General features: G+C 43.2%; 1 protein-coding gene across 2 annotated transcripts in view; it reads left to right on the forward strand.

The window, feature by feature from the left end:
- The window catches only part of LOC124006805 (protein unc-13 homolog B-like), a 108921-nt gene that overhangs the window by 53188 nt on the left and 29776 nt on the right, over positions 1-25957 (forward strand). The window contains exons 9-18 of one of the 2 annotated variants that reach the window (XM_046316967.1): positions 2894-3193; positions 3347-3395; positions 18880-18926; positions 19053-19131; positions 19434-19439; positions 20144-20218; positions 20333-20552; positions 21037-21264; positions 21426-21567; positions 22360-22529. In XM_046316967.1, coding sequence (XP_046172923.1) covers positions 2894-3193; positions 3347-3395; positions 18880-18926; positions 19053-19131; positions 19434-19439; positions 20144-20218; positions 20333-20552; positions 21037-21264; positions 21426-21567; positions 22360-22529 — 1316 coding nt within the window. The remainder of the gene's footprint in view (positions 1-2893; positions 3194-3346; positions 3396-18879; positions 18927-19052; positions 19132-19433; positions 19440-20143; positions 20219-20332; positions 20553-21036; positions 21265-21425; positions 21568-22359; positions 22530-25957) is intronic. The other variant, XM_046316968.1, reaches the window with a different exon arrangement.

The following is a 25957-nucleotide window of genomic DNA, read 5'->3' on the forward strand; positions in this document are numbered from 1 at the left end:
TCAGAGGCTTTGTCATAATAAGATGGGACTGATTCCACTGCTAGCTTACCTGAGATCACAGACCCACATAAACAAGACTAGAATATTCTGTGTCCATTTGGGTCAATAGGCAGTTTCTTTAGTGCAGAGCCTCCTGCATCATAGCAACTGCAACTAAAACCTGTAGTTAGAAATGAGCCAAACAGACTCAAAACACAAGGCTCTCAGTTGACACCATGCATACCTTCACTTCAGAAACAACAAACAATGGATGGTTCTGGGCAAAGTGGGGTCCAACAGCCAGCTCTTGGTCAGCAATCAGATAAAAGCATGTCACAAGTATTTCCTCCTAATACAATCACTGGCCCCACCCCGGGCCGATCACAGACTGTTCCACCAACCGGACAAACCAAATAGGAACCACCCCCAAAACCATCAGGCAGACTGTTTGGCTTTATGGGAGAAATTGGAGACATGGTCTCTGGAACACCACAACCACCAACAACTATCACCACTATTAAAGAGGAAACTCCTGGTATTGGATTATTGTCCATGTTTGGTGAGTCTAGTCCACAGCAGGCCTCAACCCAAACTGGGTCCTCATCACAAGCACCTCCCCCAAAACCACCTGGTAAGTGTTTATTATCAATGTTCAGTGGACCAAGTCCACTACAGGCACCATCTCAATCTGGGTCCACCTCTCAAGTGCCTCAACCAGAGGCTAACTTGATTCTTGGAAGACTCCTTTCTGGTTCAACTGCCAATGAAAGCCCAGAAAAATTATTGTTTTCCATGTTTGGTGGCCTCAGTGCCCCACATCCTTCAGCAGCAGCTCTGTCAGTTACAGGGTGCTCCGTTCCAGGATCTACAGTGCCTAAAGAACCACAAACGGAAGTGTATTTTCCATGTTCAGTGGCCCTTTGTCACCCCCACAAGCTAGCTTTGATGAATCGGCAACCACAGTACCTACTCCCGAGTGTGCCACTACCCAAAAGGAATCCATCCCAGAGTGTGCACCTCAGGAACCTGCCACAACTAAAGAACCAGTAGCCCTTAAAGAGCCACCACCTACAGACTCTCCTCAAACTGCAGGTTCTATGTTGGGAGGGTTGTTTGTAGGATCTAGTCCCCAGCCCACTGCAACTACTCCTCAAACAGACCCAAGCTAATGGATTTCTTTCCATGTTTGGAGGGTCTACTCCCCAGCCTGGCACAGCTGCCCCTCAAACTGCAGGTTCTAGGTTTGGGGGATTGTTGGGAGGATCTAGTCCCCTACCAGCTACAACTACTCCTCAAACGGCACCAACAATGCCCACAGAGAAGAAAATAGCAACAGTTATACCTGACACCACCCCAGCTGATAGCAGTGCCAAAATAAAAGACCCGGGAGGCAGACTGTTACGTTGCACAAAGATTCACAATTGAGTCACCTGGACAACCTGATGCCAAAACTCAACCTCGAGTCAATTTCCCTCAAACCTGATACTAAGGCTGTTAAAGTAGCCCAAGGCCAAGGCATTGAGAAACCTCCTGCTTCAGTTGTCAACTGTCAATCAAAAGAAGCTGATATCCCTACAGCATCAGGGCAACCTACTAAAACAGAACAGCCCTCAAAAGCAGAACTACCTCCAACGAAGGATCAGTCCAGTTCGTCTGGAAAACAAAAGGCTGTGAAAGGAGCAGTAATACATGAGAAGCACAGGGTAATTTTGTGGGAGAGTCTGAAAGTAAGGAAATGGACAAAATCAGGCCCACCAGTGGTAAGTGTCCAGAAGATTACCCCAGCCGACCAGTTGCCTAAGACTAAAGAGCCAGCCCTCATGTCCCTGTTTGGTGGTTTTATTTCAGGAACTGATGATGCTGGAAAGTCTTTTGGATACATGTTTTGATCTACACCAACAATTCCCCAAGCCCTTCCCATAATTCCTCATGCAGAAGCAGGTGGTGGTGTGTTCTCAGGATTCAAAACAATATCTGCAGGCCTGTTTCAGGAGGACAAGATAAGTGTAGCAAAGCAAGAACCATCCACTGCCTCTGAGGTTTGTGGGGGGCTGCCAAACCTCCCAAACTACAAGCTCCCCCAGTTGTTACCACTCAGCCTAAAAGTAATGAAAAGCCAATCAAGGAGACAAGCCATCAAAGTTCGGTAGGTCCCCCTGGTGACTTAGCCAAACCCCAGATTTTCATCTCCACACCTGAGGTAGATCCATCAGCATCCCTTTCCCAAAAGGAGAAGGAAAGCCTTGTAGAACCACCCGTCTCTGCAGATCCCACCTCTGGAATACATCTGGACGACCAGTTCAAGAAGGACCTATTGAGTGCTAAAAGGCCAGTAGAGGCATACACCCTTTATGATGCATTGATATTTTGGGGAGCGTAACCAGGGTCCAGCTCCGCAATCCACCCCACTAAGTACTGTGTTCTGTCTCTTTCCTTTTAACCATGTTTGTTTTAAGCAGTTTTGCTACTGTGTTGGTGGTTGATTAGGACGTGTATTATACCTGTTGTGATTTTGACAATAAGCTAAATATTTATTGTTCTTAAACTCCTAGTGTAAGATTCATTCAAGTTGTACATACATTGCAATTATAATTCTAAGAATATATATATAATCTTACAGAATTCCCTGTTGCCATTCAGTTTGATCAAGTTAGAGATTTCAATCACTCATGGTCTCCCAGAAATAGTAATACAAGAATACCAGTACAGACAAACATTTATTGGGATAATCTGGTACATTAAAATTCATTTCAGGCAATTGTAGTTATTTTCTCTAAGGTTGGATGTCTTTTAAAAATGTTGTACAATTCAGTAGAAACTATAGAATAATGTCTATATCCAATTAATGAACCTAGTTTTTCTTCATCACAACAATGATTATTCTAATATTAAGTCTCTTCCCTCACCACTCCAGTCCGGTAGAAAGTAGTCGCTTTGGGTCCTCTGGGAACCTGAGCCAGACCAGCTCCCAGATTAGTGAGACAGGCCAGGAGAGTGCTCCAGGCTCAGGGCTGGAAGAGTCCTTACACTCCTATCACAGTACCGGCTTCCACCACTCCATCAATGTCCAGCAACCTACCAATGGACACATCCCCAGCAATGTTTTGGGGAAGAAGTTGGGCAGACCCTGCCTGGATGTGGGGACAAGCTTAAATGGCTCGTTGAAGAAATTAGACCCCTCAGTAGAGAAAAGATGCAACAAACATTTGCAAAGGTGAGTCATTTATAAGAGAAAGAAAGAGTTGTGCATTTTGAACCTCCACTGAATAGTACAAGTACATTCTTGGTGATTCTCTCACTTTATCTCTCAATCCACACATCTCATTTTACACGACAATGAGTCTCCCTTTCCCTTCTCTCCATCCAGAATACACTGGTTGAAGGCCATCAACAAAGTCAGGAATCAGCTTCAGGAGGTAGGTTTTTATCCCATGTTAATCTTATGTGCCCTTTCCTCTCATATATATTACCTTCTAATCATCTTGCCCACTCTACACATTCACAACCACACGTTTATTATCCTGCTCCCCATTTGTATTTTTTCCCCATCTGATTGGTTGAGTTTCACCTCTGGTAGTTCGAAATCGGCAAACTAAATAGCTTATTCCAAGTATTCATCAAGATGCGTTTACTTATGTGTATGTTTGCTGGTTGAGTTAGAATATCAAACAGCGGTTCACTGTTCTTGTTCTTTGAGTTAGATGTGACCCTAGTGGCTCTGCGCTTCAGAGGTGGAAAATTATCATTGATGGATTGTTAACTCAGAAATGAATCACTCTCACATACACCACAAAGGACCTCTCAATTGCAGCCTCTCCTCTTCTAGGTGTTCCTTTTGTCCAGGTGGGAAAGGGCAGTGTGTAGCGTGATTGATATTATGTCATCAGTTGGGGCGGTATGCGAATTGGAGTGGGTCTAGGATTTCCAACATGTTGGTCTTGATATGAGCCATGACCAGCCTTTCAAAGCAGTTCATGGCTACTGACGTGAGTGCTATGCGGCGGTAATCATTTAGGCAGGTTACCTTAGTTTTTTGTCACAGGAACTATGGTGGTCTGTTTGAAACATATATAGGTATTACAGACTCTGTCAGGGAGAGATGGAAAATATCAGTGGAGACGCTTGCCAGTTTGTCTGTGCATGCTTTGAGTACACGTCCTGTTAATCTGTCTGGCCCGCGGCTTTGTGAATGTTCACCTGTTTAAAGGTCTTGCTTACATCGGCTACGGAGAGCGTGATCATACAGTTGTCCGGAACAGCTGGTGCTCTCATGCATGCTTCAGTGTTGCTTGCCTCAAAACGAGCATAACGGCATTTAGCTCGTCTTTTAGGCTCACGTCACTGGGCAGCTTGCGGCTAGGTTTCCCTTTGTAGTCTAATATTGTTTAAGCCTTCCCTGCCACATCAGATGAGCGTCAGAGCTGGTGTAGTATGATTCAATCTTAGTCCCATATTTACGCTTTGCCTGTTTGATTGTTTGTCTGAGGGCATAACGGGATTTCTTATCAGCATCCGGCTTGGTGTCTAGCTCCTTTAGCTCGGTGTGGATGTTGGCTGTAATCCATGGTTTCCGGTTGGGACCTGTACGTATGGTCACTGTTGGGACGACGTCGTCGATGTACTTATTGAAGAAGCCAGTAACTGAAGTGCAGTACTAGTTGTTTATCTAGCTCGTCTACTAAATTACCTAAATGTAAAAATAAACAATTGCAAAGCACACAGGGTATTTTTATTGGCCATGTTTCGGGGGCAGATCTCATTAGAATAATACCCATCATGCATTAAGTTTTCATTTTACATTTGACATTTTGGTCATTTAGCAGACACTCTTATCTCACCATAGTGCCATCAGACTTCTGATACCAATGCAGGGTGAAAGTTGGTTACAAAATTGTGAACTGCTATAAAAAAAAAATTGTGTATACAATGATATTGTATTTTGATAATACAAATTTCAGGTTTCGAAAGTATCTTCTTACAAAATACATTGGATTGTAGAGCAGACCAGTGAAATACAAAATACTGAAAGGTTATTGAAATGCGTATTTTAAATTCAGAAATACTTCCCATCTCTGACTCATTCTCCCTCTGTAGCCACTGCACTAATGGAGTGATGAATTGCGCCTAGGAGAGACTGAACAACTAAATGGGAGAGTGAGGGAAAGATGCAGGAATATAGGGAACAAGTGTGATGGGAATAAAGAAGTACAGCTACAATGTTTATCACGTTATTTTGCGCATTTTGCCGAGCAAATTTAGGCCTTGCTTTATCCTGTGATGTTCACTTTGGAGAGTATAAAGATAGTGAAAATGTTTTGCACATACAATTTTTTTTTTAATTGTACAAAATAATTGGCTGGACTGGGATATTTGCAGAAAAGTACTGTGAGAAACCATGCTGATTTTACATTGTAGACTCGGCGCTTACTACACAAGTGCATTTGATTGAGTTAAGAGGGCGGAAAAACCTGAATCTCCAAACTGAATACATCAAAAAAGGAATGACATCTCTGTCAACCTCAATTTATCCTAATTCTCTGTGATGTAGATGGATAGGTGGAGCTGCCTTAAAGCTGCAATATGTAACTTTTTGGGTGACTTGACCAAATTCACATAGAAATGTGAGTTATAGTTCTGCCTTTCTTTTTGAAAGCAAGTCTTAAGAAGTGGAAGATCTGTTCTATGTGCACTATTTCTATGCTCCCGGGTCTTATTTTGTGTTGTTGCGCCTTACTTTTGGTGTCGTATACCAGCTTCAAATAGCTGAAAAATACTATATTTTTGGGTATGGAAAATATATTTCACAGCAGTGTAGATTGTTCAATGATTCTCAACACTACTTGCTTATTTTGTCACACGAACTGAAATTAGGCAAACTATTTTAATTTTAGCCACCAGGAAATGGCAGAGCTATTTCTTGCATAGTGGACCTTTTTTAAGTAGTGATACCGGAGCTCCAAGCCATGCGTCGAAATCGCTAAGCAGTTTACTTCGAAACAGTGTGCCGATGCCTGTATCAGAAGCACATGATCAATGACGTCCGAAGTTTAATTTCGTCAAACAATCACCTGATTGGTTTGGTATTGATTTCGGTATAAGACAAAAGGCTACTCGGCGCATGCGCTACACCGCGTGGGACGTCATCTATAATAATTTGGCCGCTTTAAATTATTTTGACCAGCATGTGCCACTAGTGTACACTGGTGTTGATCAAAGCTGTGAGTAATGAACCTATTTATGACACAATTGACTGGAAAGCATCAATGCTTCTGAAAGCTTTGTTTCTCCATCACTACCTTTTTTAAGGTTTATATTGCAAAAGAAAGTGACGATATCTGACAAATCTGTTATACAGAGACTGTTCATATCAGACCTGGGTTCAAATACTATTGCAGGTATTTCAATTACTATTCAAAACATGTATTCAGAACCTTTATTTGAAATTAAAACAAGTTGTTGAATATGGGAATGTATTTGGAAATGCATTTAACCCAGGAATTTGAAATGAGTACTTTCAAATGCAATTTGCTTGATTTAATAACAATTCAAATACTTAGATTCTCCTGTACTTCTGTATATCTTTTAGGCAGTAGTTCTGAAAGTAGTGCTCACAACCCCCAGAAAATAGCGTACTGTCAAATATGTGCATTGCAATCTCGCTCTGAAGTGTGTGCATCTTGCTAGCTGTCACTCAAATGGCAAGGGGCTGAAGATCGTTGGCTAGAACTCTAATTGCTAGGGGGCTGGCCCAGATGGAGGGAAATGTAGGGAACATGGTGCAGTACAGCTTCCAGAAAAACGGTTGCTTTCAAATTAGGGATTTTGTAGCTAACTGAGGTAAATTATGCATGTATGAACTACACATTGACACATTCAGCCCACAGCAGGAGGTTTAAGAAATATTTTGTAGTCTCCAAAGTTCTGGAGCATGTCTTGAAATAAAAGTACTTGTTTTGGGCTGTGTATTTGGAAATACTCAAATACACATTATTATATTTTTTTTTAAATACTAAAATACACATGTATTTGAACCCAGGTCTGGTTCATATACAGTATGAGGAATGTGTAGAAGACTAGACGGACTGGTTTCAGCTGTAGCACAGATTGTTGTTTGTCGTCATGCACTCCATTAAACCAATTGATCCGCGGTTAGAAACCAGTGCTGGTCGTAATGAACAGGTTACAGTTATATTAGTGCGGTCTTGCGATGCATTCCATTAATTCAGCCATACAGCCTGGTTATGAGGAAGGGGTTGAGACGCAAAGAAAGTTGGCTGAGACGCAAAGAAAGTTCAAGGAGAGGGGCTACAAAAATGATCAGATTATTATTGCCATTGAGAAAATTCAAAACAAACCGAGACATTACCTTTTTCAAGGTCAGTCTCGCAAAAAGACGCATTCTTGTGTTCTAACTACCCGCTATTCAAAGCGTTCTGAACAAATTAAGGGAATCGTTCACAAACATTGGCACATTCTAAAATCCGATGATAGTCTCTGTAATGTGTTTTCGAACCTTCCCTTGGTCATTTTCTCACGGGGCAGAAATCTCAGAGATCAGTTGGTACACTCTGATTTACCACCCCAAGATATTCCTGAACAACGTCTATTTGCGCCCCTACTGGATGGAAATTACAAGTGTAATGGATGTGCTCAATGCAATGGCACTTATAAATGTAGAGCCTTCAAACACCCACAAACGGGGAAATTGATCCCAATCAAAGGTGTTATTACGTGCTCCACCAAGGCAGTTATTTATCTTATAACTTGTCCTTGTGGTAAAAATTATGTGGGTAAAACAAAGCGCAAGTTAAAAGTACGTATCTCAGAGCATCGTAGCACCATTGGGTGCAAAAACTTGACTTACCCAGTTGCGGCCCACTTTTTGGAGGCAGGCCACTCTACTTCGTCTCTGCGTTATATTGGCATTGAACATGTCACCCTCCCTAGGAGAGGGGATGACCTTGATAATTTATTGTTAATACGAGAGGCTGCCTGGATCTTTAACTTAAATACCGTTGCTCCCTTCGGTCTCAACATAGACTTTGATCTGAAGCCATTCTTGGGATTTTTGTTACTTTGCCATTGTAAATGTTTGTAAACTTGTGTAGTCTAAAATTAATCTATGATCGTATGCTATCCATTTGTTGTTTGTATGCTGTTCTTTGTATGCTATTTTAATATTTGAGAATTAACCAATGATATTAGGCCACTCTTGGCCATGATTACAGACACCTGTGTCTTTTGACACTATATTGACGAGTTAGTGTTTGTGATTATACCCTGATGAAGACAGCTTGGCTGTCGAAACATTGGTAATTCAATTTTTGCATCTGAGCTCCTAGAGTGTGCGACTCTCTTTTATTTTCAAGTTTTCTGCTCCGCTAGCCAGCACCTCGCCTAAGTAGTTGTCCGTTTATTTTTCTTCTAGATTATGAGGAAGGTGTTGGCATGGTGCTGAGTTCCATTATACTGATTGCTATAGGGCCGGTATAAGGGTCAAATGGAAAGAGAGTGAGGACAGCAGGATGGTACAGATAGAGGTGGAGAGAGAGGGGGGATATGGAGAGAGGGAGACTGAGAGCTGGCATTTTCACAGCTTCAGATTAGCTTTGTACTGGAATACATCGCCAGAGGACAGAGAGAAAGGGGATGGAACGAGAGAGGGAATGCACGAAGAGCGGGAGGGAGGGGTACTTAACTGGGACTGAACTGTCATGTGAGCCTAGACTCCTCGCGCTTGCCCTTCCTGGGTTTGTACATCTGGAATGAGAGAGTCAACACTTCTCCTGCGTCTGTCAATCTGGGTGAAGACGAGCAGTCCAATGTGCTTTGAATGTAGCTCATGGAATTATAAGCACCTGGGGATATTTAACAAAAGGGGGAAAAATTACTTTTAAGATTTGGCGCTTGTCTTCTATTGAGTGGTTTTCCACATGGAGTCAACGGTCCCCACTAAGTGACTTCTCTTGCCTTCACAGATTCTTACAGTATACTATTACCTTTTTCTGCCTTCATGAGGTAAGGTTTATTGAATTTTATGCATCTTTAGAAATGGTATTATTGCATAAAGTTTGCATTTAATATTGCGCTACATAAACTTAAGAGAATGTTTGCTCTCGACGATTCTGACTTTTATTCATGAAATGTTTGGCAAATAGAAAAATGTTTCCATAAGGTGAATGCACCAATGTGTAAGTCGCTCTGGATAAGAGCGTCTGCTAAATTACTTAAATGTAAATGTAAAATAACAATGAGTAATATTGTGCGGATTTGGGTTCAAATTATGTGTATTAAATGATCTGGTATTTAAAATACTTTTTCTTTGTATTTGAGTATTTTCAAATACACAGTCCAAAACATGTACTTTTATTTTAGTATAGAATGGTTATTTGTAAAAATCAAATAGTTTACCAAATTGCATTTGAGAGTATTTTCAAATAATTATTTAAAATTGAATTGTCAAATACTTATTGATAATTATATTTTCAAATAACTGGGTTAAATGCTTGAGAGTGTATCTGAGTATTTTAAAATACTTTCCAAGTGTTTTTCCAAATTCATAAAATAATTCAACTACTTGTCTTTTCAAATGAAATATATCTGTACTTTCTTCTAATTTATACTGAAAAAAATATTAACGCAACATGCAACAATTTCGGAGATTTGACTGATTTACACTTCATAAAAGGCCTTAATCTATGGATTTCCCATGACTGGGCAGGGGCGCAGCCATGGGTGGGCCTGGGAGGTCATAGGTCCACCCACTGGGGAGCCAGGCCCAGCCAATTAGAATGAGTTTTCCCCACTGAAGGGCTTTATTACATAAATAAGATAAATAATATTTTTGTGCTCATAGAAGGTTTCTGGGATCTTTTATTTCAGCTCATGAAAAATGGGACCAACACTTTACATGTTGTATTTATATTTGTGTGAAAGTATATGTGAAAGTAATGTAGGTATTTGAACAAGTATTTGAACCCAGTTTTGATATTGTGATATAGTCCAATATAATTATGACAACGTTGCTCCTGTTGCATGAATAGGAATAGAATGAGCGGCCAATTGATCAGTTGAACACGAGCAAACCAAGCCAGACTTTTTTTCTAGGCCACAGAACATGAAGGAAAGAGAGAAAAGACATTGCTCTGGGGCACTCCAGTGACTCAGTCAGAGTTACCCAGACATACCAGCCGGCTCCCCCTCTCCGTGGTCTGGACAGCTTAGTGCTGAGGCTGAGCCACTGGCCATTCAGATTATATGGGCTGCTGGCTGCATACATTAAATGGGCCAGGAGTTGTCTTCAGGAGCCCAGCTAAGAACTGCTGTGAAAGTGATTGATGTCTAAATCACATTTTAGATAAACAATGTGTATTTTACCTGGGAATGTCTGTTCATTTTGTCCCTGTTTATTTCCAGATTGTCATAGTTGGGGCGGCAGCGTAGCCTAGTGGTTAGAGCGTTGGAGCATTGGAGCCTCTGAGCAAGGCAGTTAACCCACTGTTCCTCGGCCGTCATTAAAAAGAAGAATTTGTTCTAAACTGACTTGCCTAGTTAAATAAAGGTACAAATAAAAAGATAGTTAATGGATTATGACATGAAATGGCAAAAAAAAAGCAATTTAAATAGAAAGTCAATGTCCACCATGAGGATATCTGATTCCAAAAAGTATTTTAAACCTCTCCAGTACTTATATTGCTAATAATATTATTGGCTTGATATGTGATTCCTGACAGTCCTGGGCAGCTTTTATAAATGTGCATCACTAACAACAGCACCGTTGGTCTGGCAGCTAGCTGTCTTAGTGCTATTCATGATTATGCCTTCCCGTCAACTGTGCTCTTATCATGCTAATGCACACCTCCAGTACTTGAGTGGTATTGGACAGAGGTTACACTTCTGGTGGAGGAGAGGGTTACGAATGTTTCCCACCAGGGAGTCCTGTGCGCTGGCTGGAGATGGACTTTAACACCTCTCATGCTTTTACATCTTCTTAGTTGTTCCTTCTTAACAGCCATATAATTACTCCCCTATCAATTCAGATGGGAGCAAAGTCATTATTGCAGTACTTTTATGTTATAATGTGTTACATTTGAAACGTTTATGTCTATTATAGTACTGGTGCTATAGAATAAATACATTTGCTTCATAGGTTGGCATGGAAACATTGACCTTGTTTGCCCCAGCCAAGGTGAATTTGTCTGATCATTTGGGATGGTTTCTACTCTGACTATGCATTTCTATGAAGTTCGAAACATAACGTGATATAGAAATTCTATCCATATCCATCACTGTTTATTACAAACGTTAGGCCATCTGCCATAACAAATGCCAATGCTCTATCTGCTGTTTCACAGTCACAGTGGAGCCAATGTCTCCCTGAATCCATTTGAGTGAGTAACAACAGACAGAGGCAGTCGTGGAATTTCAATGAATTCCAATGATGGCTGGCATCTCTTGTTGTAGAGTAATCAACATTAGCTGCGCTCAACACAAGACCCTCTCTACATTACGAGTAAATATATTCCCCTTGGTACGGTCGATTACTTTTAACATGCTGCTGCTCCACAAGGGTGCTGTAACGCAAATGTCACGACTCACCACAGATCTCTTCAACTAACAGAAAATAGACTGATAGAGACAATCACTTTTGTTAGTGACTGAATGTATTAAAGGTCCAATGCAGCCATTATTATCTCAATATCAAATCATTTCTGGCTAACGATTCACTACCTTACTGTGATTGTTTTCAATTAAATGGCCAACAATAAACAAATTGCTTCTTAGCAAAGAGCAATTTCTCAATCAAGAATTTTGCTAGCACTGTCTAGGAGAGGTCTGAGTGGGGAGGGGAAAACTAAAAACTAGCTGTTATTGGCAGAGAGGTTTGGAACTCTTATCAGTCTATTAACTAATTTACTGCATGGTAATGTTACCATGGAAAGGCCAAAGCTCCATCCCACCAAAACGGACAGAGTGTTCAGGTGGTCTTTTCAAACAGCTCATAGACTAAAAGGGCATTATCATAATCTTTACAATTTCACAGCATTATTCCAACCTCATAGTTTGGAAATATATATAAAACACAGAAAAATCATGTTTTTGACTGCACTTGCCCTTCAATGACTTATGGCAATATGTTTTATCTCATTGGTCATTTTCATGTTTGGTATGTACAGTGGGGCAAAAAAGTATTTAGTCAGCCACCAATTGTGCAAGTTCTCCCACTTAAAAATATGAGACTGTAATTTTCATCATAGGTACACTTCAACTATGGCAGACAAAATGCGGAAAGAAAATCCTGAAAATCACATTGTAGGATTTTTAATGAATTTATTTGCAAATTATGCTGGAAAATAAGTATTTGGTCAAAAACAAAAGTTTATCTCAATACTTTGTTATATACCCTTTGTTGGCAATGACAGAGGTCAAATGTTTTCTGTAAGTTTTCACACACTGTTGCTGGTATTTTGGGCCATTCCTCCATGCAGATCTCCTCTAGAGCAGTGATGTTTTGGGGCTGTTGCTGGGCAACACAGACTTTCAACTCCTTCCAAAGATTTTCTATGGGGTTGAGATCTGGAGACCGGCTAGGCCACTCCAGGACCTTGAAATGCTTCTTACGAAGCCACTCCTTCATTGCCCTTGCTGATGGAAGGAGGTTTTCACTCAATATCACGATACATGGCCCCATTCATTCTTTCCTTTAGACGGATCAGTCGTCCTGGCCCCTTTGCAGAAAAACAGCCCCAAAGCATGATGTTTCCACCCCCATGCTTCACAGTAGGTATGGTGTTCTTTGGATGCAACTCAGCATTCTTTGTCCTCCAAACACGACGAGTTGAATTTTTACCAAAAAGTTATATTTTGGTTTCATCTGACCATATGACATTCTCCCAATCTTCTTCTGGATCATCCAAATACTCTCTAGCAAACTTCAGATGGGCCTGGACATGTACTGGCTTAAGCAGGGGGACACGTCTGGCACTGCAGGATTTTGAGTCCCTGGCGGTGTAGTGTGTTACTGATGGTAGGCTTTGTTACTTTGGTCCCAGCTCTCTGCAGGTCATTCACTAGGTCCCCCTGTGTGGTTCTGGGATTTTTGCTCACCGTTCTTGTGATCATTTTGACCCCACGGGGTGAGATCTTGCGTGGAGCCCCAGATTGAGGGAGATTATCAGTGGTCTTGTATGTCTTCCATTTCCTAATAATTGCTCCCACAGTTGATTTCTTCAAACCAAGCTGCTTACCTATTGCAGATTCAGTCTTCCTAGCCTGGTGCAGGTCTACAATTTTGTTTCTGGTGTCCTTTGACAGCTCTTTGGTCTTGGCCATAGTGGAGTTTGGGGTGTGACAGTTTGAGGTTGTGGACAGGTGTCTTTTATACTGATAAGTTCAAACAGGTGCCATTAATACAGGTAACGAGTGGAGGACAGAGGAGCCTCTTAAAGAAGGAGTTACAGGTCTGTGAGAGCCAGAAATCTTGCTTGTTTGTAGGTGACCAAATACTTGTTTTCCACCATAATTTGCAAATAAATCCTACAATGTGATTTTTCTGGATTTTTTTTTCTCATTTTGTCTGTCATAGTTGAAGTGTACCTATGATGAAAATTACAGGTCTCTCTCATATTTTTAAGTGGGAGACCTTGCACAATTGTTGGCTGACTAAATACTTTTTTGCCGCACTGTATCTAGTTATAAGCATCAGAAACGCCAGTCCAGTTAGACCTTAGTGAAAACTGCCTGAAAAGCTGATGGGGGGAAAAAGTTCAGCTTACCCTGTGCTCTGTCTGAAACAGACTCCTCGGTCTGGGCAAATGGCCACAGAAGCACACAGAAAGATGGTGGTTAAACTGACCAGTCTGTCAGTCACTCTGTCTGACGCAGAGAGGTTGGTGGGTTGGTGCTTAACAGCATAATGCTACACAGCAAGTTCATAGGGTTGGGCTGCACCTGCCTGAGCTGTCTTCCAACACCCAGGATCAGTGGGGATAAGAGGCAGATAAATAGGTACAATACCTTGCATATATTGAAGTACTAGTCACTCAAGTCCGATAGTATGGTCATGTCACCCAACAGATTCCCTAGTTATCCCTGTGTCACTCAACCAGCCCACACACTGTGTCTAGCAGGGGGAGGGGTCACAGCTATCTACCTCCTCTATTGCAGCTGGTGTGTGCACAATAATGACACCGACTCGGAGGATAGAATTGAGCCGTCAGTTAAGTACAAGTCTTCTGATCACGTCCTAATTATAGAGTTTAGGCCAGCTGTATGGTCCGATCATTTCCCTGATCCTTCCTTCTCTGTGAGTGAAGAGAGCGGGTGAGTGGCCAACCCACTGATATACAGAGCACTGGCCTGACTCACAATGACCCCCAATATCAATGTGTTTTTTAATCACAATTCCACACTCTGCTTTGCCTCAATAGTCTATCTCTCTGGCGTTGCAGAGATTAAAGCCCTCTACTCCCACTCTCCCATGCCTGAGTGTCTGTGTGTGTTGTCTGTGTGTTTTTATAGAATTCTGCCTGCAATGTACATAGGAATGCATTGGCATGAGCTAGTAAGATGGTTATGTGGGTTGTTTGCAAACCAAATCGAAGCTAAAAATACATTTTCAGTCATCCATTGCAATTAAAGTTATCTTGGCTAAAGAGCCAGTTATTTACTTTGTTTTTTCACCATGATCTCACAAGCCATTATAGCAGCAGGAATATGTTCTTGTTTTTCTCTCTCTCTGCTTTCTGGTCTGTTGGACTGAAAAATTAGAATAATGGCAAGCTCTCAAAATGAAGATGTGGAATTATGCAAATGTGTATAAATTGTATTGATTCTCTGAGGGGTTTGTGTGCTGTATGCCAATGACTGAAATGTAAAGGATGAAATGGCTTAGAAGAATGCATAAGGGAAGGTTCATGTTGATAGAAAACAAGCATTTCCCCCAAAAATTTTTTTGCACATGATTTATCTTTGTCTTCTCTGTCTCGCCAGTCATGAACAAGCCTCTGTAAGCAGATCAGTCTCTTCTATATCGTCAAGATGTTGTGTGGTCACACAGAGATTCAATCCTCAGGGTGCTGGTCGGCCTCTGAGGACGGAGACCAGTGAAGCCAGGTCCCCATACAGTCCTCAGGGATGTTCTCTAGGGGTCACGAGAGGGGTGTCAGTGGAGGAGATGAACCAAAAGGGACAGAGCCACCTCGGAGTCCACACAAGTGGTCCAAGAGGAGGGAGCTGGGGGGGAGGGAGAGGACTCAGAGCCCCAAGGTGAGTCGCAGCGTGCAGAGGAAGCTCCAGAAGTACCTGCAGGGATCGGAGGGTCCTGTGGAGCCCTCCATCCACCAGTCCCAGGACCAGCACATCCCTGTGGAGATGCAGCAGGACATGTTCATCTGTGGCCTGCAGAGAAACCCCTCCAGTGGGGAATTCCCTGGACTCCACTCCTGCCTGCACAACTGCCGCAGTCACACAGTGACACTAAACCCACCTGTGGCTGGGGAGATGGAGCTGAACAGGGAGGGCTTCATCAACGCCCCCTGTACTGTACACACTAACGGGCCCACCACTAGTCTCCCCACCTCTCCCTCTAGAGAGAACAGCAGCTCTGAATGTCAGGATGGGATCGGGGTTGTGGGGGACACACACAGGCCTTCTCCTAGTGAAGGGAAAGACGAAGAAGAGGAGAAAGATGAGGAGGGAGAAAAAGGCACCAGTGACATCGTCGAGCACATATTGAAAGAACTGCGAGGGATCAACAAGATCCAGGAGGAAATATCAGACCTGCGGCATTACCTAACCTCTGTGAGGGGCTCTGTGGACGAGGTCTCCTGCTGTGTGGATACAGTGCTGAATGAGATAGGGGAGCTCTGTTCCTATGGAGCCTCAGCACCAGGACCCCAGACCCAGCTCTATCCCCAGACACCTCAGAGGCTCAGCGTCAGACGCGGCAGCCTGGGCAGGCAAAATGCTGTCACAGCTTTCCACAGGAGGGACACCAGTCCTTTACTGGAGCGCCGGCACAAGTCTTGGGACATAGACCCAGTGATGATGATGCCACCCCAGGGGTCACCTAAGAGATGGAGAGAAAGGTTACCTCCTTTCCAACCTGAACTACCCGACCAGGAGAACTCAGACCATAGCTCAGATGTGCCCTGTTCAGGGTCCAGCCTCTCCAACCTGGAGAGGGGGTATGCCCATGATTGCCCCAGCACCAGCTCCCTGTCCTCTGGCCAAAGCTCCAACACTCTGGACCGGGACACCAGGTACCGCTCTGGTAAGGCCGGAGTGTGGCAGAGCGGTTGGGCATCGGCGGACATGCAGCGTAGTGTGAGTGGTGATGGGGGGTGGAGTGGGGAGAACGGATGGAGCGAAGAGGACGTCTGCTCCTGTCTGAACAGTGGAGAGGAGGTGGAGGACCACTGTGGAGGGCCCGGTGGCTGGGCCAGGTACACCACAGGAGAGACCAGCAGCACCCCAGGCCAGTCCTCCAACAGCAGCTCAGAGCACCTGTCCCTGCTGTTCAGCTGCCACAAAAATTCCCCCTCCAGTTCATCCAGTGTAGTGGGCTGGCGGCCGCCCAGACAGCAGGGCAGCAATGGACACTTGGAGTGTGACTGTTCAGCCAACTGCCCATACTCCCGGAGCTCCGGCTACCACACTGTAGACGCCTACGCTGATGATGTGGGGAGCTGTGGGCCGTCCAGGAGCATAAGTCACTCTACTGTGCTGCTCACAGACTGTGATGATGGCTACTTGGAGCCGCAATCTTCCTGTGACCACCGTCCATCCTCATTTGATGCCCTGGACATGGGATCTGCTAGGAGCCTTGACAGGGAGTGGACCGAACAGTCTGTCCCAGGAGATGATGCAGGAGAGTGGGAGTCGGGGGACCTGCCTAGCCCTGAGCCTGAGAAGACCCAGCCCCTCAATGTGGGATTTGATGTGAAGAGCATTGAGAAGGCTGTGCTCAATTTCAGGTCAGCTCTGAAAGGGGCTCTGAGGAAGCTGGAGGGGTCCAGCCTGGAGCATGGTAGAGATGATAGTGAGTCTGAAGCAGCTCCCTCTCCTGTCAGACCCTGCTCCTCTGAACCTCCTGAGGGAGAAATCACTCTGCCAACTGATCAAGTCCACTCTGGGTCTCCACTGGAAGGATTCAGTGAGGCCTCAGTGTATGTGGACTGCAGCCCAGCCCACGAGAACCTGCTGTGCTCCCTACAAGCAGCATCCACAAAGGAAAGTACTCACTCCCCCTGCACCCCTACTGAATATCACTCCATGGAGTATTTAGAGAGCCGAGAAGCGTATCAGACTGATGGTGAACTGTCCAACTCAGAGCTGACACCAGACCACAGTCCTCCTGGAGGGGCTGGGCATAGCCCAGGAGAGTCTAACCTCAGCCCAAGGGGGATAGGGTTAAGTCCAATAGGAGAGGACCATGATGGAGCTGATCAGGATGAGTTTAGTGAACAGGATGTTGTCAGCCCTAAGGAACGCCTTGCTAATCTGCAGCGCATCCTAAAAGAAAAGAGACAGAGACGCAAACTCTCCAAATCTTCCCAAGGATCCCAGTCCACTTTCTCTGAGGAGGAGCTCAATCCAGGTAGCTGTGCACTACGGTATTTGCAAGCCCAGCAAAAAATAAGTAATCTAACACTCGTATTCCTTATGTACCTAAACTTTGACAGATTTTCTCTGACTGCATTAGCCCATGATTTATATTAATGAAGGTAGCATTACACGATTATGATTGATCCTATTGATTGCTAGTGTAGTTGATCTGGTTATGTGATGTTCTTTTCTTAGCTATTTATATCCATGAACCCTAATGTTTTCTTTTTTCGTTGATCTTTCTTCCTTCCAGACGGCAGCAGGGAAGATGACCAGGTTACTCTCGTGCTTTTTTAAATTAGCTCCCTTTTTAGTTATGTTTTGTTGTTTTCATTCACACAGATGTATTTTGAGTTTTGATGTGACTGTTGCATTTGCCGTTGGGTGTTTTCATATCCTATGCACTGTCCCCATGTTTTCCTTTAGCGGAGGTGTTTAACAGCTTGTCATTCATTGTTGAGGTTTGCTCCTAATGAATGCATTTTCAAATGGCTTTACGATTATGTTTTGATTGAAATAAAATAACCTATTTCTGTAATTCAAAATCTGAATAGGGTAAAATAATGATGTCCTTGGCAGCATCAGATCGGTAGAAACACTGTTGTGAAGTTGTTTTGTAGATGCCATATTCTGAGCACCAGCTCAGAGCTGTTTCAAACGCTGTCAGAACCTCCTAGTACTAGGAGAGGCAGAGAGAGAGGAGCCCTAGAGAGCCCAGCTACCCAACTCTAGCCCCATACATCTGAGAGGAGGAGGTGCTAAGGAGCTGATGAAACACTTTACCTCAGAGGAAGAGAGATGAAATACGTCTGTCGTTTTTTTCCCCATGTTATTGCTCAACTCCAAAAAGGTTCTCTGAAGTACCCCCCCACCCCTCAAAGTTCTCCCAGTTGTACTTTGAACATCTGCGCAACAAAACAAGTTGTTCCTTGGTTTATTTGCGTCTGTACATTGTTAGCGATATCGAACAGAAAACTGGTCATTTAATGTGTTCATCTCTTTCCCGCTCTCATTTTACAAGTACCTCCCTTTTGCTACTGTTTTATATATTTTTCTTCTATTTTCGGCTTTTCAGTTTGCCAACAATCATTAGATGCCATGTATGGATCAAATGTGTAAAATGATGTTCTGAATGTGTTCTGTTCTGCATGTACCATCGAAGAGGTGAAACTCAACCATTTGTGTGTCTTTCCATTCTCTATCCTCTGTGTACCTTTTTAACCTATAAGATTAAGTATTTTACTGTGGTCTAAGAGCTGAATCTGAAAACCTATTGTGTTTTAAATCTTGCAGGGACAAGATGATGAACCCAACTCCAGACAAGCTTGGATCAAGCCAGGGTATATGATGACACCCACATAATTTCTGTTGATTTAGATTTGCCATGCTTTTTTAATGTGTTGGAAAGAAGTCATGCATCTGTTTCTGTATGAGGACAAGCATATCATTTTGTTCCGTGTCCACAGCGGTGGAAGTGGTTTGTTTGGGATTGACAGCATGCCAGACCTTCGTAAGAGGAAGCCTATACCCCTGGTCAGCGACGTGGTAAGTGTTGCATCCCATCCTTGTCACTGCTTAAAATCTCAGTGCTGTTCTATCTGTCAGTACATGTTTCTCTATCCTGTAATACCAGCACAAGAGAAGCATCTTGATAATTAAGGATTACATTTATAATTTAAGTGTTTGCTTAAGTCGATCTGTTAAAAAAAAAAAAAATTATCACATGAGGAATCACCAAGATATCACCCAATGAGGCACATGTGAAACCAGTCTTATAATCTCTCTCTCCCCCTCTCTTAAACCTTTAATTATCAACTTGCTTGAATACAATCATTTTCCTTGGTCAGGCTATGGTAAGTGGAAATAACCCAATTGCCCCTCCCATTTGTAGTCAGAAATGTAAAGGAAAAACTGTATATCAAGTAGGACAACTTGCACTGCTTGTGCAAAGAAATTGTACAGTATGCAGCTGTCCTGCAAAAAATTGTGTACTAATGTGCAACAAGGGTTTTACGGTGCAAATAAGTAACCATATGTCACCGTGCAACTGCACTGTGGTGTTCCTACTTGATATAATAACTAACTTTAAACAATATTCCCCTTATTCTACCTCTCCCCTTCATTCATATGATTGATTTTTATTTCTGTTTGGGTTTAATTCTTCACCCTTACATGCTGAACCATGAACATACCATCACCACCAGGGTTTTAACCCAAGCCACCATTGGTAATACACGCACCTGGGTTAAGTGTCTGTTTCTTCGACTGGTCAGTGATGGTTCAGTTCTGCCCATGTTGTCACCTCTTATATGACCTGTGTTGTAACAATCCTTACATGAGTTTTTTTCCTTCATCCGCTTTGGTTTGGTTGGGGTGTTGAAGCTCTATGGGCCTTTGGATTACTCACCTGGGTAGTACACTCCCTGGGTAAAGGGCCTAACAACTCATTTAAAATGTATTCCAACACTTACAATACTACACCAACCGTTTGGGGTTAGTTGAAGGGTTGTTGGTGTGTTACCATGGCAACTAACACTATTTTCACCTGTCATCCAAGTCACTGGTCCAGGCCAGGAAGGCTGGAATCACCTCTTCCATGGCCGCACGCTCCTCCGTCAAAGACGAGGAGCTGGTGAGTACATCATGGGATACATATTACTCTACTGAGATAATCAAGACTTTTCAAAACTCACCAATGTCATATCTCAGTATCCTCACTCTCTGCTCTCTCCTCTCCCCTCTGTAGAAGAACCACGTTTATAAGAAGACCTTACAGGCTCTGATTTACCCCATCTCCTGCACCACGCCCCATAACTTTGAGGTGTGGACGGCCACGACACCCACCTACTGCTATGAGTGTGAGGGGCTGCTGTGGGGCATCGCCCGCCAGGGAATGAGGTGCTCCGAATGCGGGGTCAAGTGTCACGAGAAGTGCCAGGAGCTACTGAATGCTGACTGCCTGCAGCGTAAGTACAGCACAGTGGAAGTTGGACTAAGAGGAGGTTTGTTTAAGATCCTTTCGCGATGACTGAGCTTAGTTGCCTAATGCAGGCAATCACATGATTGACAGTGTATGAAACGTAAATGTCCATTTGTAATGGATTTGTACTTTACAATTTTTCTTCTGATTGACAAGGTTGACACTTTTTTTCCAGAATTTGTCTACTGGCTCAAACTTTCCTGTTAAATTACTTTTGCTTCATCTCCATCCCAGAATACAGCTGTCAGTTATATGTAAAGTCCTGTGTAATTATGGTGTACCATCATTGGTTATGATTGATGTTTCAGTGAAGACATAATTATACATCCACCTGATTTTGGACCGGAAAATAAATGGCTTTAAACAACTGGATACATATAAACAGATTTGCCAATTTACATTACAATATTCACACACGGTGCCAAAAATACAGTCTGTTTACTTTAAGTGTGTGGTTTCTGATTTTCTAGGTGCTGCGGAGAAGAGCTCAAAGCATGGGGCTGAGGATCGTACCCAGAACATCATCATGGCCATGAAGGACCGCATGAAGATCAGGGAGAGGAACAAGCCGGAGATCTTTGACGTGATCCGGGATGTGTTTGTCGTCAGCAAGGCGATCCACGCTCAGCAGATGAAGACCATCAAACAGAGTGTACTGGACGGAACCTCCAAGTGGTCGGCCAAGATCACCATCACAGGTGCACAGACACAGGGAGTAATGTCATGGCACTAGTGGTCATGTTCCACAAACTGTTCTGTTCTACTGTAAATAGTCTCTTTCTCTTCCCATCTGACTTTGTCAATGTTTCTCTATTGATATCAACCTGCCTCCTGTCCCATGTGATCTGCCTGTCTGCAGTGCTGTGTGCCCAGGGACTGCAGGCCAAAGATAAGACTGGTTCCAGCGACCCCTATGTCACGGTCCAGGTGGGCAAGACCAAGAAGAGGACCAAGACCATCTACGGTAACCTCAACCCTGTCTGGGAGGAGAACTTCCACTTGTGAGTCTATTTAACCTAGCCCTATTAATGTCTGGGATCTTGTGTGTAGTCTGTAGTATTCTCTTGTAAAACTGTGGGTCCCTGTGCGTAGTAAAGTGGGTCCCTGTGCGTAGTAAAGTGGGTCCCTGTGCGTAGTAAAGTGGGTCCCTGTGCGTAGTAAAGTGGGTCCCTGTGCGTAGTAAAGTGGGTCCCTGTGCGTAGTAAAGTGGGTCCATGTCTCTAGTAAAGTGGGTCCATGTGCGTAGTAAAGTGGGTCCATGTGCGTAGTAAAGTGGGTCCATGTGCGTAGTAAAGTGGGTCCATGTGCGTAGTAAAGTGGGTCCCTGTGCGTAGTAAAGTGGGTCCCTGTGCGTAGTAAAGTGGGTCCCTGTGCGTAGTAAAGTGGGTCCCTGTGCGTAGTAAAGTGGGTCCATGTCTCTAGTAAAGTGGGTCCCTGTGCGTAGTAAAGTGGGTTTCTATGTGTAAGCAGGCCATGGCATGAGTAAGCCTCAGGCTGTCTAGGTTTCCTCACCCAAATGCGTGTGTGGTCTTAAGAACCCACGTCCTAATTGTCACACGCTGTCTGGAGCCTTCTGACATTGTCAGACACTCATTTATTCAGGGTAGTGGCACACATGGGTAATTAACTCTATCCTTGTTTGCCTTAAATGGCATTAGGCCAAACCAAGTTCAGTTGAATTATGGAAGAATGAACTGCAATGTTTACATAAAAGCAATGTAATTACCATGCATATCTTGTCTTAGTGTAAATATGAAGATTTGATACCATCTTACCATTTTTTTCCCCCCCAGCGAGTGTCATAACTCCTCGGACCGTATCAAGGTGCGTGTGTGGGACGAGGACGATGACATCAAGTCCCGGGTGAAACAGCGTCTGAAGAGGGAGTCCGATGACTTCTTGGGTCAGAGCATCATCGAGGTCCGCACGCTCAGCGGAGAGATGGACGTCTGGTACAACCTGGGTATGTCACAAGTCCTCTCTCTGCTACAGTATATTGTGTGCTGTATGTGAGAGGAAGGTTCCTGCCTGTGTTGGAGACCCATGATTATTATGTTAAGTAAAAGTAAAGATGAGTCACTACACCACATCACAGCCCTGAGACACAGTAGTCGGGACACAATGGACATGTTTTTATTTAGAACTGTTGATTCAAAGGAAACATCCATTCTTTTCAAGCCCTGAATGCTGATTGGCTGACTGCCGTGGTATATCAGACCATATACCACGGGTAGGATGAAATATTTATTTTTGCTGCTTTAATTATGTTGGTAACCATTTTATATAAGCAATAAGGCACCTCTGGTGTTGTTGTATATGGCCATTATATCCAGGCACTCCATTTTGCATCATACATAAGAACAGCCCTTAGCTGTGGTATATTGGCCATATACCACACCTCCTCAGTCCTTATTGCTTAATCTCTGAAGCCAATCAATCAATCAAATGTATTTATAAAGCCCTTTTTACATCAGATGTCACAAAGTGCTATACAGAAACCCAGAATAAAACTGTAAGCATTGCAGATGTAGAAGCACTGTTACAAGGAGAACTCCCTAGAAAGGCAGGAACCTAGGAAGAAACCTAGAGAGGAACCAGGCTCAGAGGCTCTCAGTCCTCTTCTGGCTGTTCCGAGTAGAGATTATAAAAGTACATAGCCATTAAGGCCAGATTGTTCTTCAAGTTCATAGATGTCCAGCAGGATCAGATGATAATCACAGTGGTTGCAAAAGCCATTCAAATATTCCAGTAGCAGGCCAACTGAGGCTTTGGAACAGGGAAGTCTCTGTTCTTTATAGCCAGGGCAGTTCCGGCCTCTCCTCTATATAACTTGACATAGCATCCCTCTCCCTTTCACAGCCTCTCCTCAGTCCTCACATGCCTCCTCATTGTGTCCGAGAGGCTATTTTTTTGTGTGTGTGGGTCTTTGTCGGGATCCACGTGTAAGTGCTTTGATTCAGCAGTCACTTTGAAGGAATATTCCCTTCTACTGATCTAATGGGGCTGGTGTGAGAGTCAAACGTTTGAGATTATCAAAAGGAGGCAGGTTATGTTTTATTTTTTGGTGCTTTTTTTCATGCTGGACTCGTCAGTTCTTCAGTTCTCATAAATCCACTCTTTGAAGTTTCGTCGAATGCATATTCTGTTAGCTTCCTCCTTGCATCTGCCAACCCCCCTCAAATGTTTTTTTTTTTTTTTGTCATACTCTATCATTAGTTTTCTCTATAGGAGGGCTGAAATCAACCCTTTAAACTAACAGATTGTTAGTTGCTGCACAGTGTTTTGTCTTAATGGACTATCTGTCAGAGGGCTAGTTAATGATGGGTAGAAAGTCTAGGACATCTTACAGTAACAGTGGTTTAGCTAGCATCATAGTGCATCTCAAATCAAATCAGTTTATTTGTAACGTGTGCCGAATACAACAGGTAGACCTTACAGTGAAATGCTTACTTACAGGCTCTAACCAATGGTGCAGGAAAAACAAAGGTGTGTGTGTGTGTGTGTGGGTAAGTAAAGAAATAAAACAACAGTAAAAAGACATTTGAAAAAAAGAGTAGCAAGGCTATATACAGACACCTGTTAGTCAGGCTTATGGAGGTAGTATGTACATGTAGGTATCGTTGAAGTGGCTATGCATATATGATGAACAGAGAGTAGCACAAGTGTAAATAGAGGGACGGGTGGTGGGACACAATCTGCCTCTCATGTCACCAGCTCTGTTCTAAATCCCAGCCCTCTTCTCTAGTCCAGTCTGTGTTGTGCTTGTACCTCATTACCCACTTCTCCCTTGGCCAGCAGCATTTTTCTCGACAAATTACCCAGGTGAGGACTGGCCCAAAAGCTCCTACTTTCCTATTGTCTGTCCCCACAATGGTCTTTATGTATGTACATTTCCCTAGATTATCTGAAACATACATTTTAGCTAAGGTTTCTCATTGAATGTGGTCGATACCACACAGTAAAAGAAGAGATTGAAATCCCCCACTGTCCCCCTCTCTCTCCCCTCCGTCCTCTCAGGGGAGAGATCCTCCTTGATTATTATGTAGCACACTCCAGGAAGTCGACCGCTCCGAAGACACGTACAAATTAGCCTAATAATGTGGCTGTCAAGGGAAATAGCCGGGTTGAGCTGCCGAACACGGCACTTCCAGAATAAGACCGGCTGTGAAGCATTTATTTGGACATTAATATGGAGTTGGTCCCCCCTTTGCTGCTATAACAGCCTCCACTCTTCTGGGAAGGCTTTAGCAGGGCAGAAATTTGACAAACTGACTTGTTGGAAAGGTGGCATCCTATGACAGTGCCAAGTTGAAAGTCACTGAGCTCTTCAGTAAGGCCATTTTACTGCCAGTGTTTGTCTTTGGAGATTGCATGGCTGTGTGCCCGATTTTTCTATACCTATCAGCAACCGGTGTGACCACATACCTTTATTTATTTATATATATAAATAACACATTCCACCTCATTCCAGTATTTTTATATATTGTACTATTTTCTACATTGTAGAATAATAGTGAAGACATCAAAACAATGACATAACGCATATGGACTCATGTAGTAGCAAAAAAGTCAAGATATATTTTAAATTTGAGATTCTTCAAAGTAGCCACCCTTTGCCTTGATGACAGCTTTGTACACTCTTGGCATTCTCTCACCCAGCATCATGAGGTAGTCACCGGGAATGCATTTCAATTAAAAGGTGTGCTTTGTTAAGTTAAATGTGTGCAATTTATTTCCTTCCTAATGCGTTAGAGCCAATCAGTTGTTTTGTGGCAAGGTACTGTAGGGGTGGTGTACAGAAGATAGCCCTATTTGTTAAAATGCATAGTATGGCAAGAACAGCACAAATTAGCAAAGGGAAATGACAGCCCATCATTAATTTGAGACTTGAAGGTCAACCAATCCGGAAAACTTCAAGAATGCTGAAAGTTTCTTCAAGTGTAGTCACAAAAACCCTCAAGTGCTGTGATGAAACTGGCTCTCATGAGGACCGCCACAGGAAAGGAAGACCCAGAGTTAACTCTGCTGCAGAGGATAAGTTCATCAGAGTTACCAGCCTCAGAAACTGCAGCCCAAATAAATGTATCACAGAGTCCAATTGAGATGGTTTGGGATGAGTCGAATGGCAGAGAGAAGGAAAAGCAGCCAACAAGTGCTTAGCATATGTGGGAACTCCTTCAAGACTGTTGGAAAAGCATTCCTAATGAAGCTGGTTGAGAGAATGCCAAGCTGTCATCAAGGCAAAAGGTGGCTACTTTGAAGTATCTAAAATATATATTTTTTACTACATGATTCCATATGTATTATTTCATAGTTTTGATGTCTTCACTATTAATATACAATGTAGAAAATAGTACAAATAAAGAAAAACCTGTGTGTGTGTGTGTGTGT

This window comes from Oncorhynchus gorbuscha, linkage group LG20 (genome assembly GCF_021184085.1).
Source record: "Oncorhynchus gorbuscha isolate QuinsamMale2020 ecotype Even-year linkage group LG20, OgorEven_v1.0, whole genome shotgun sequence".
In the NCBI taxonomy this organism is placed as follows: Eukaryota; Metazoa; Chordata; class Actinopteri; order Salmoniformes; family Salmonidae; genus Oncorhynchus; species Oncorhynchus gorbuscha.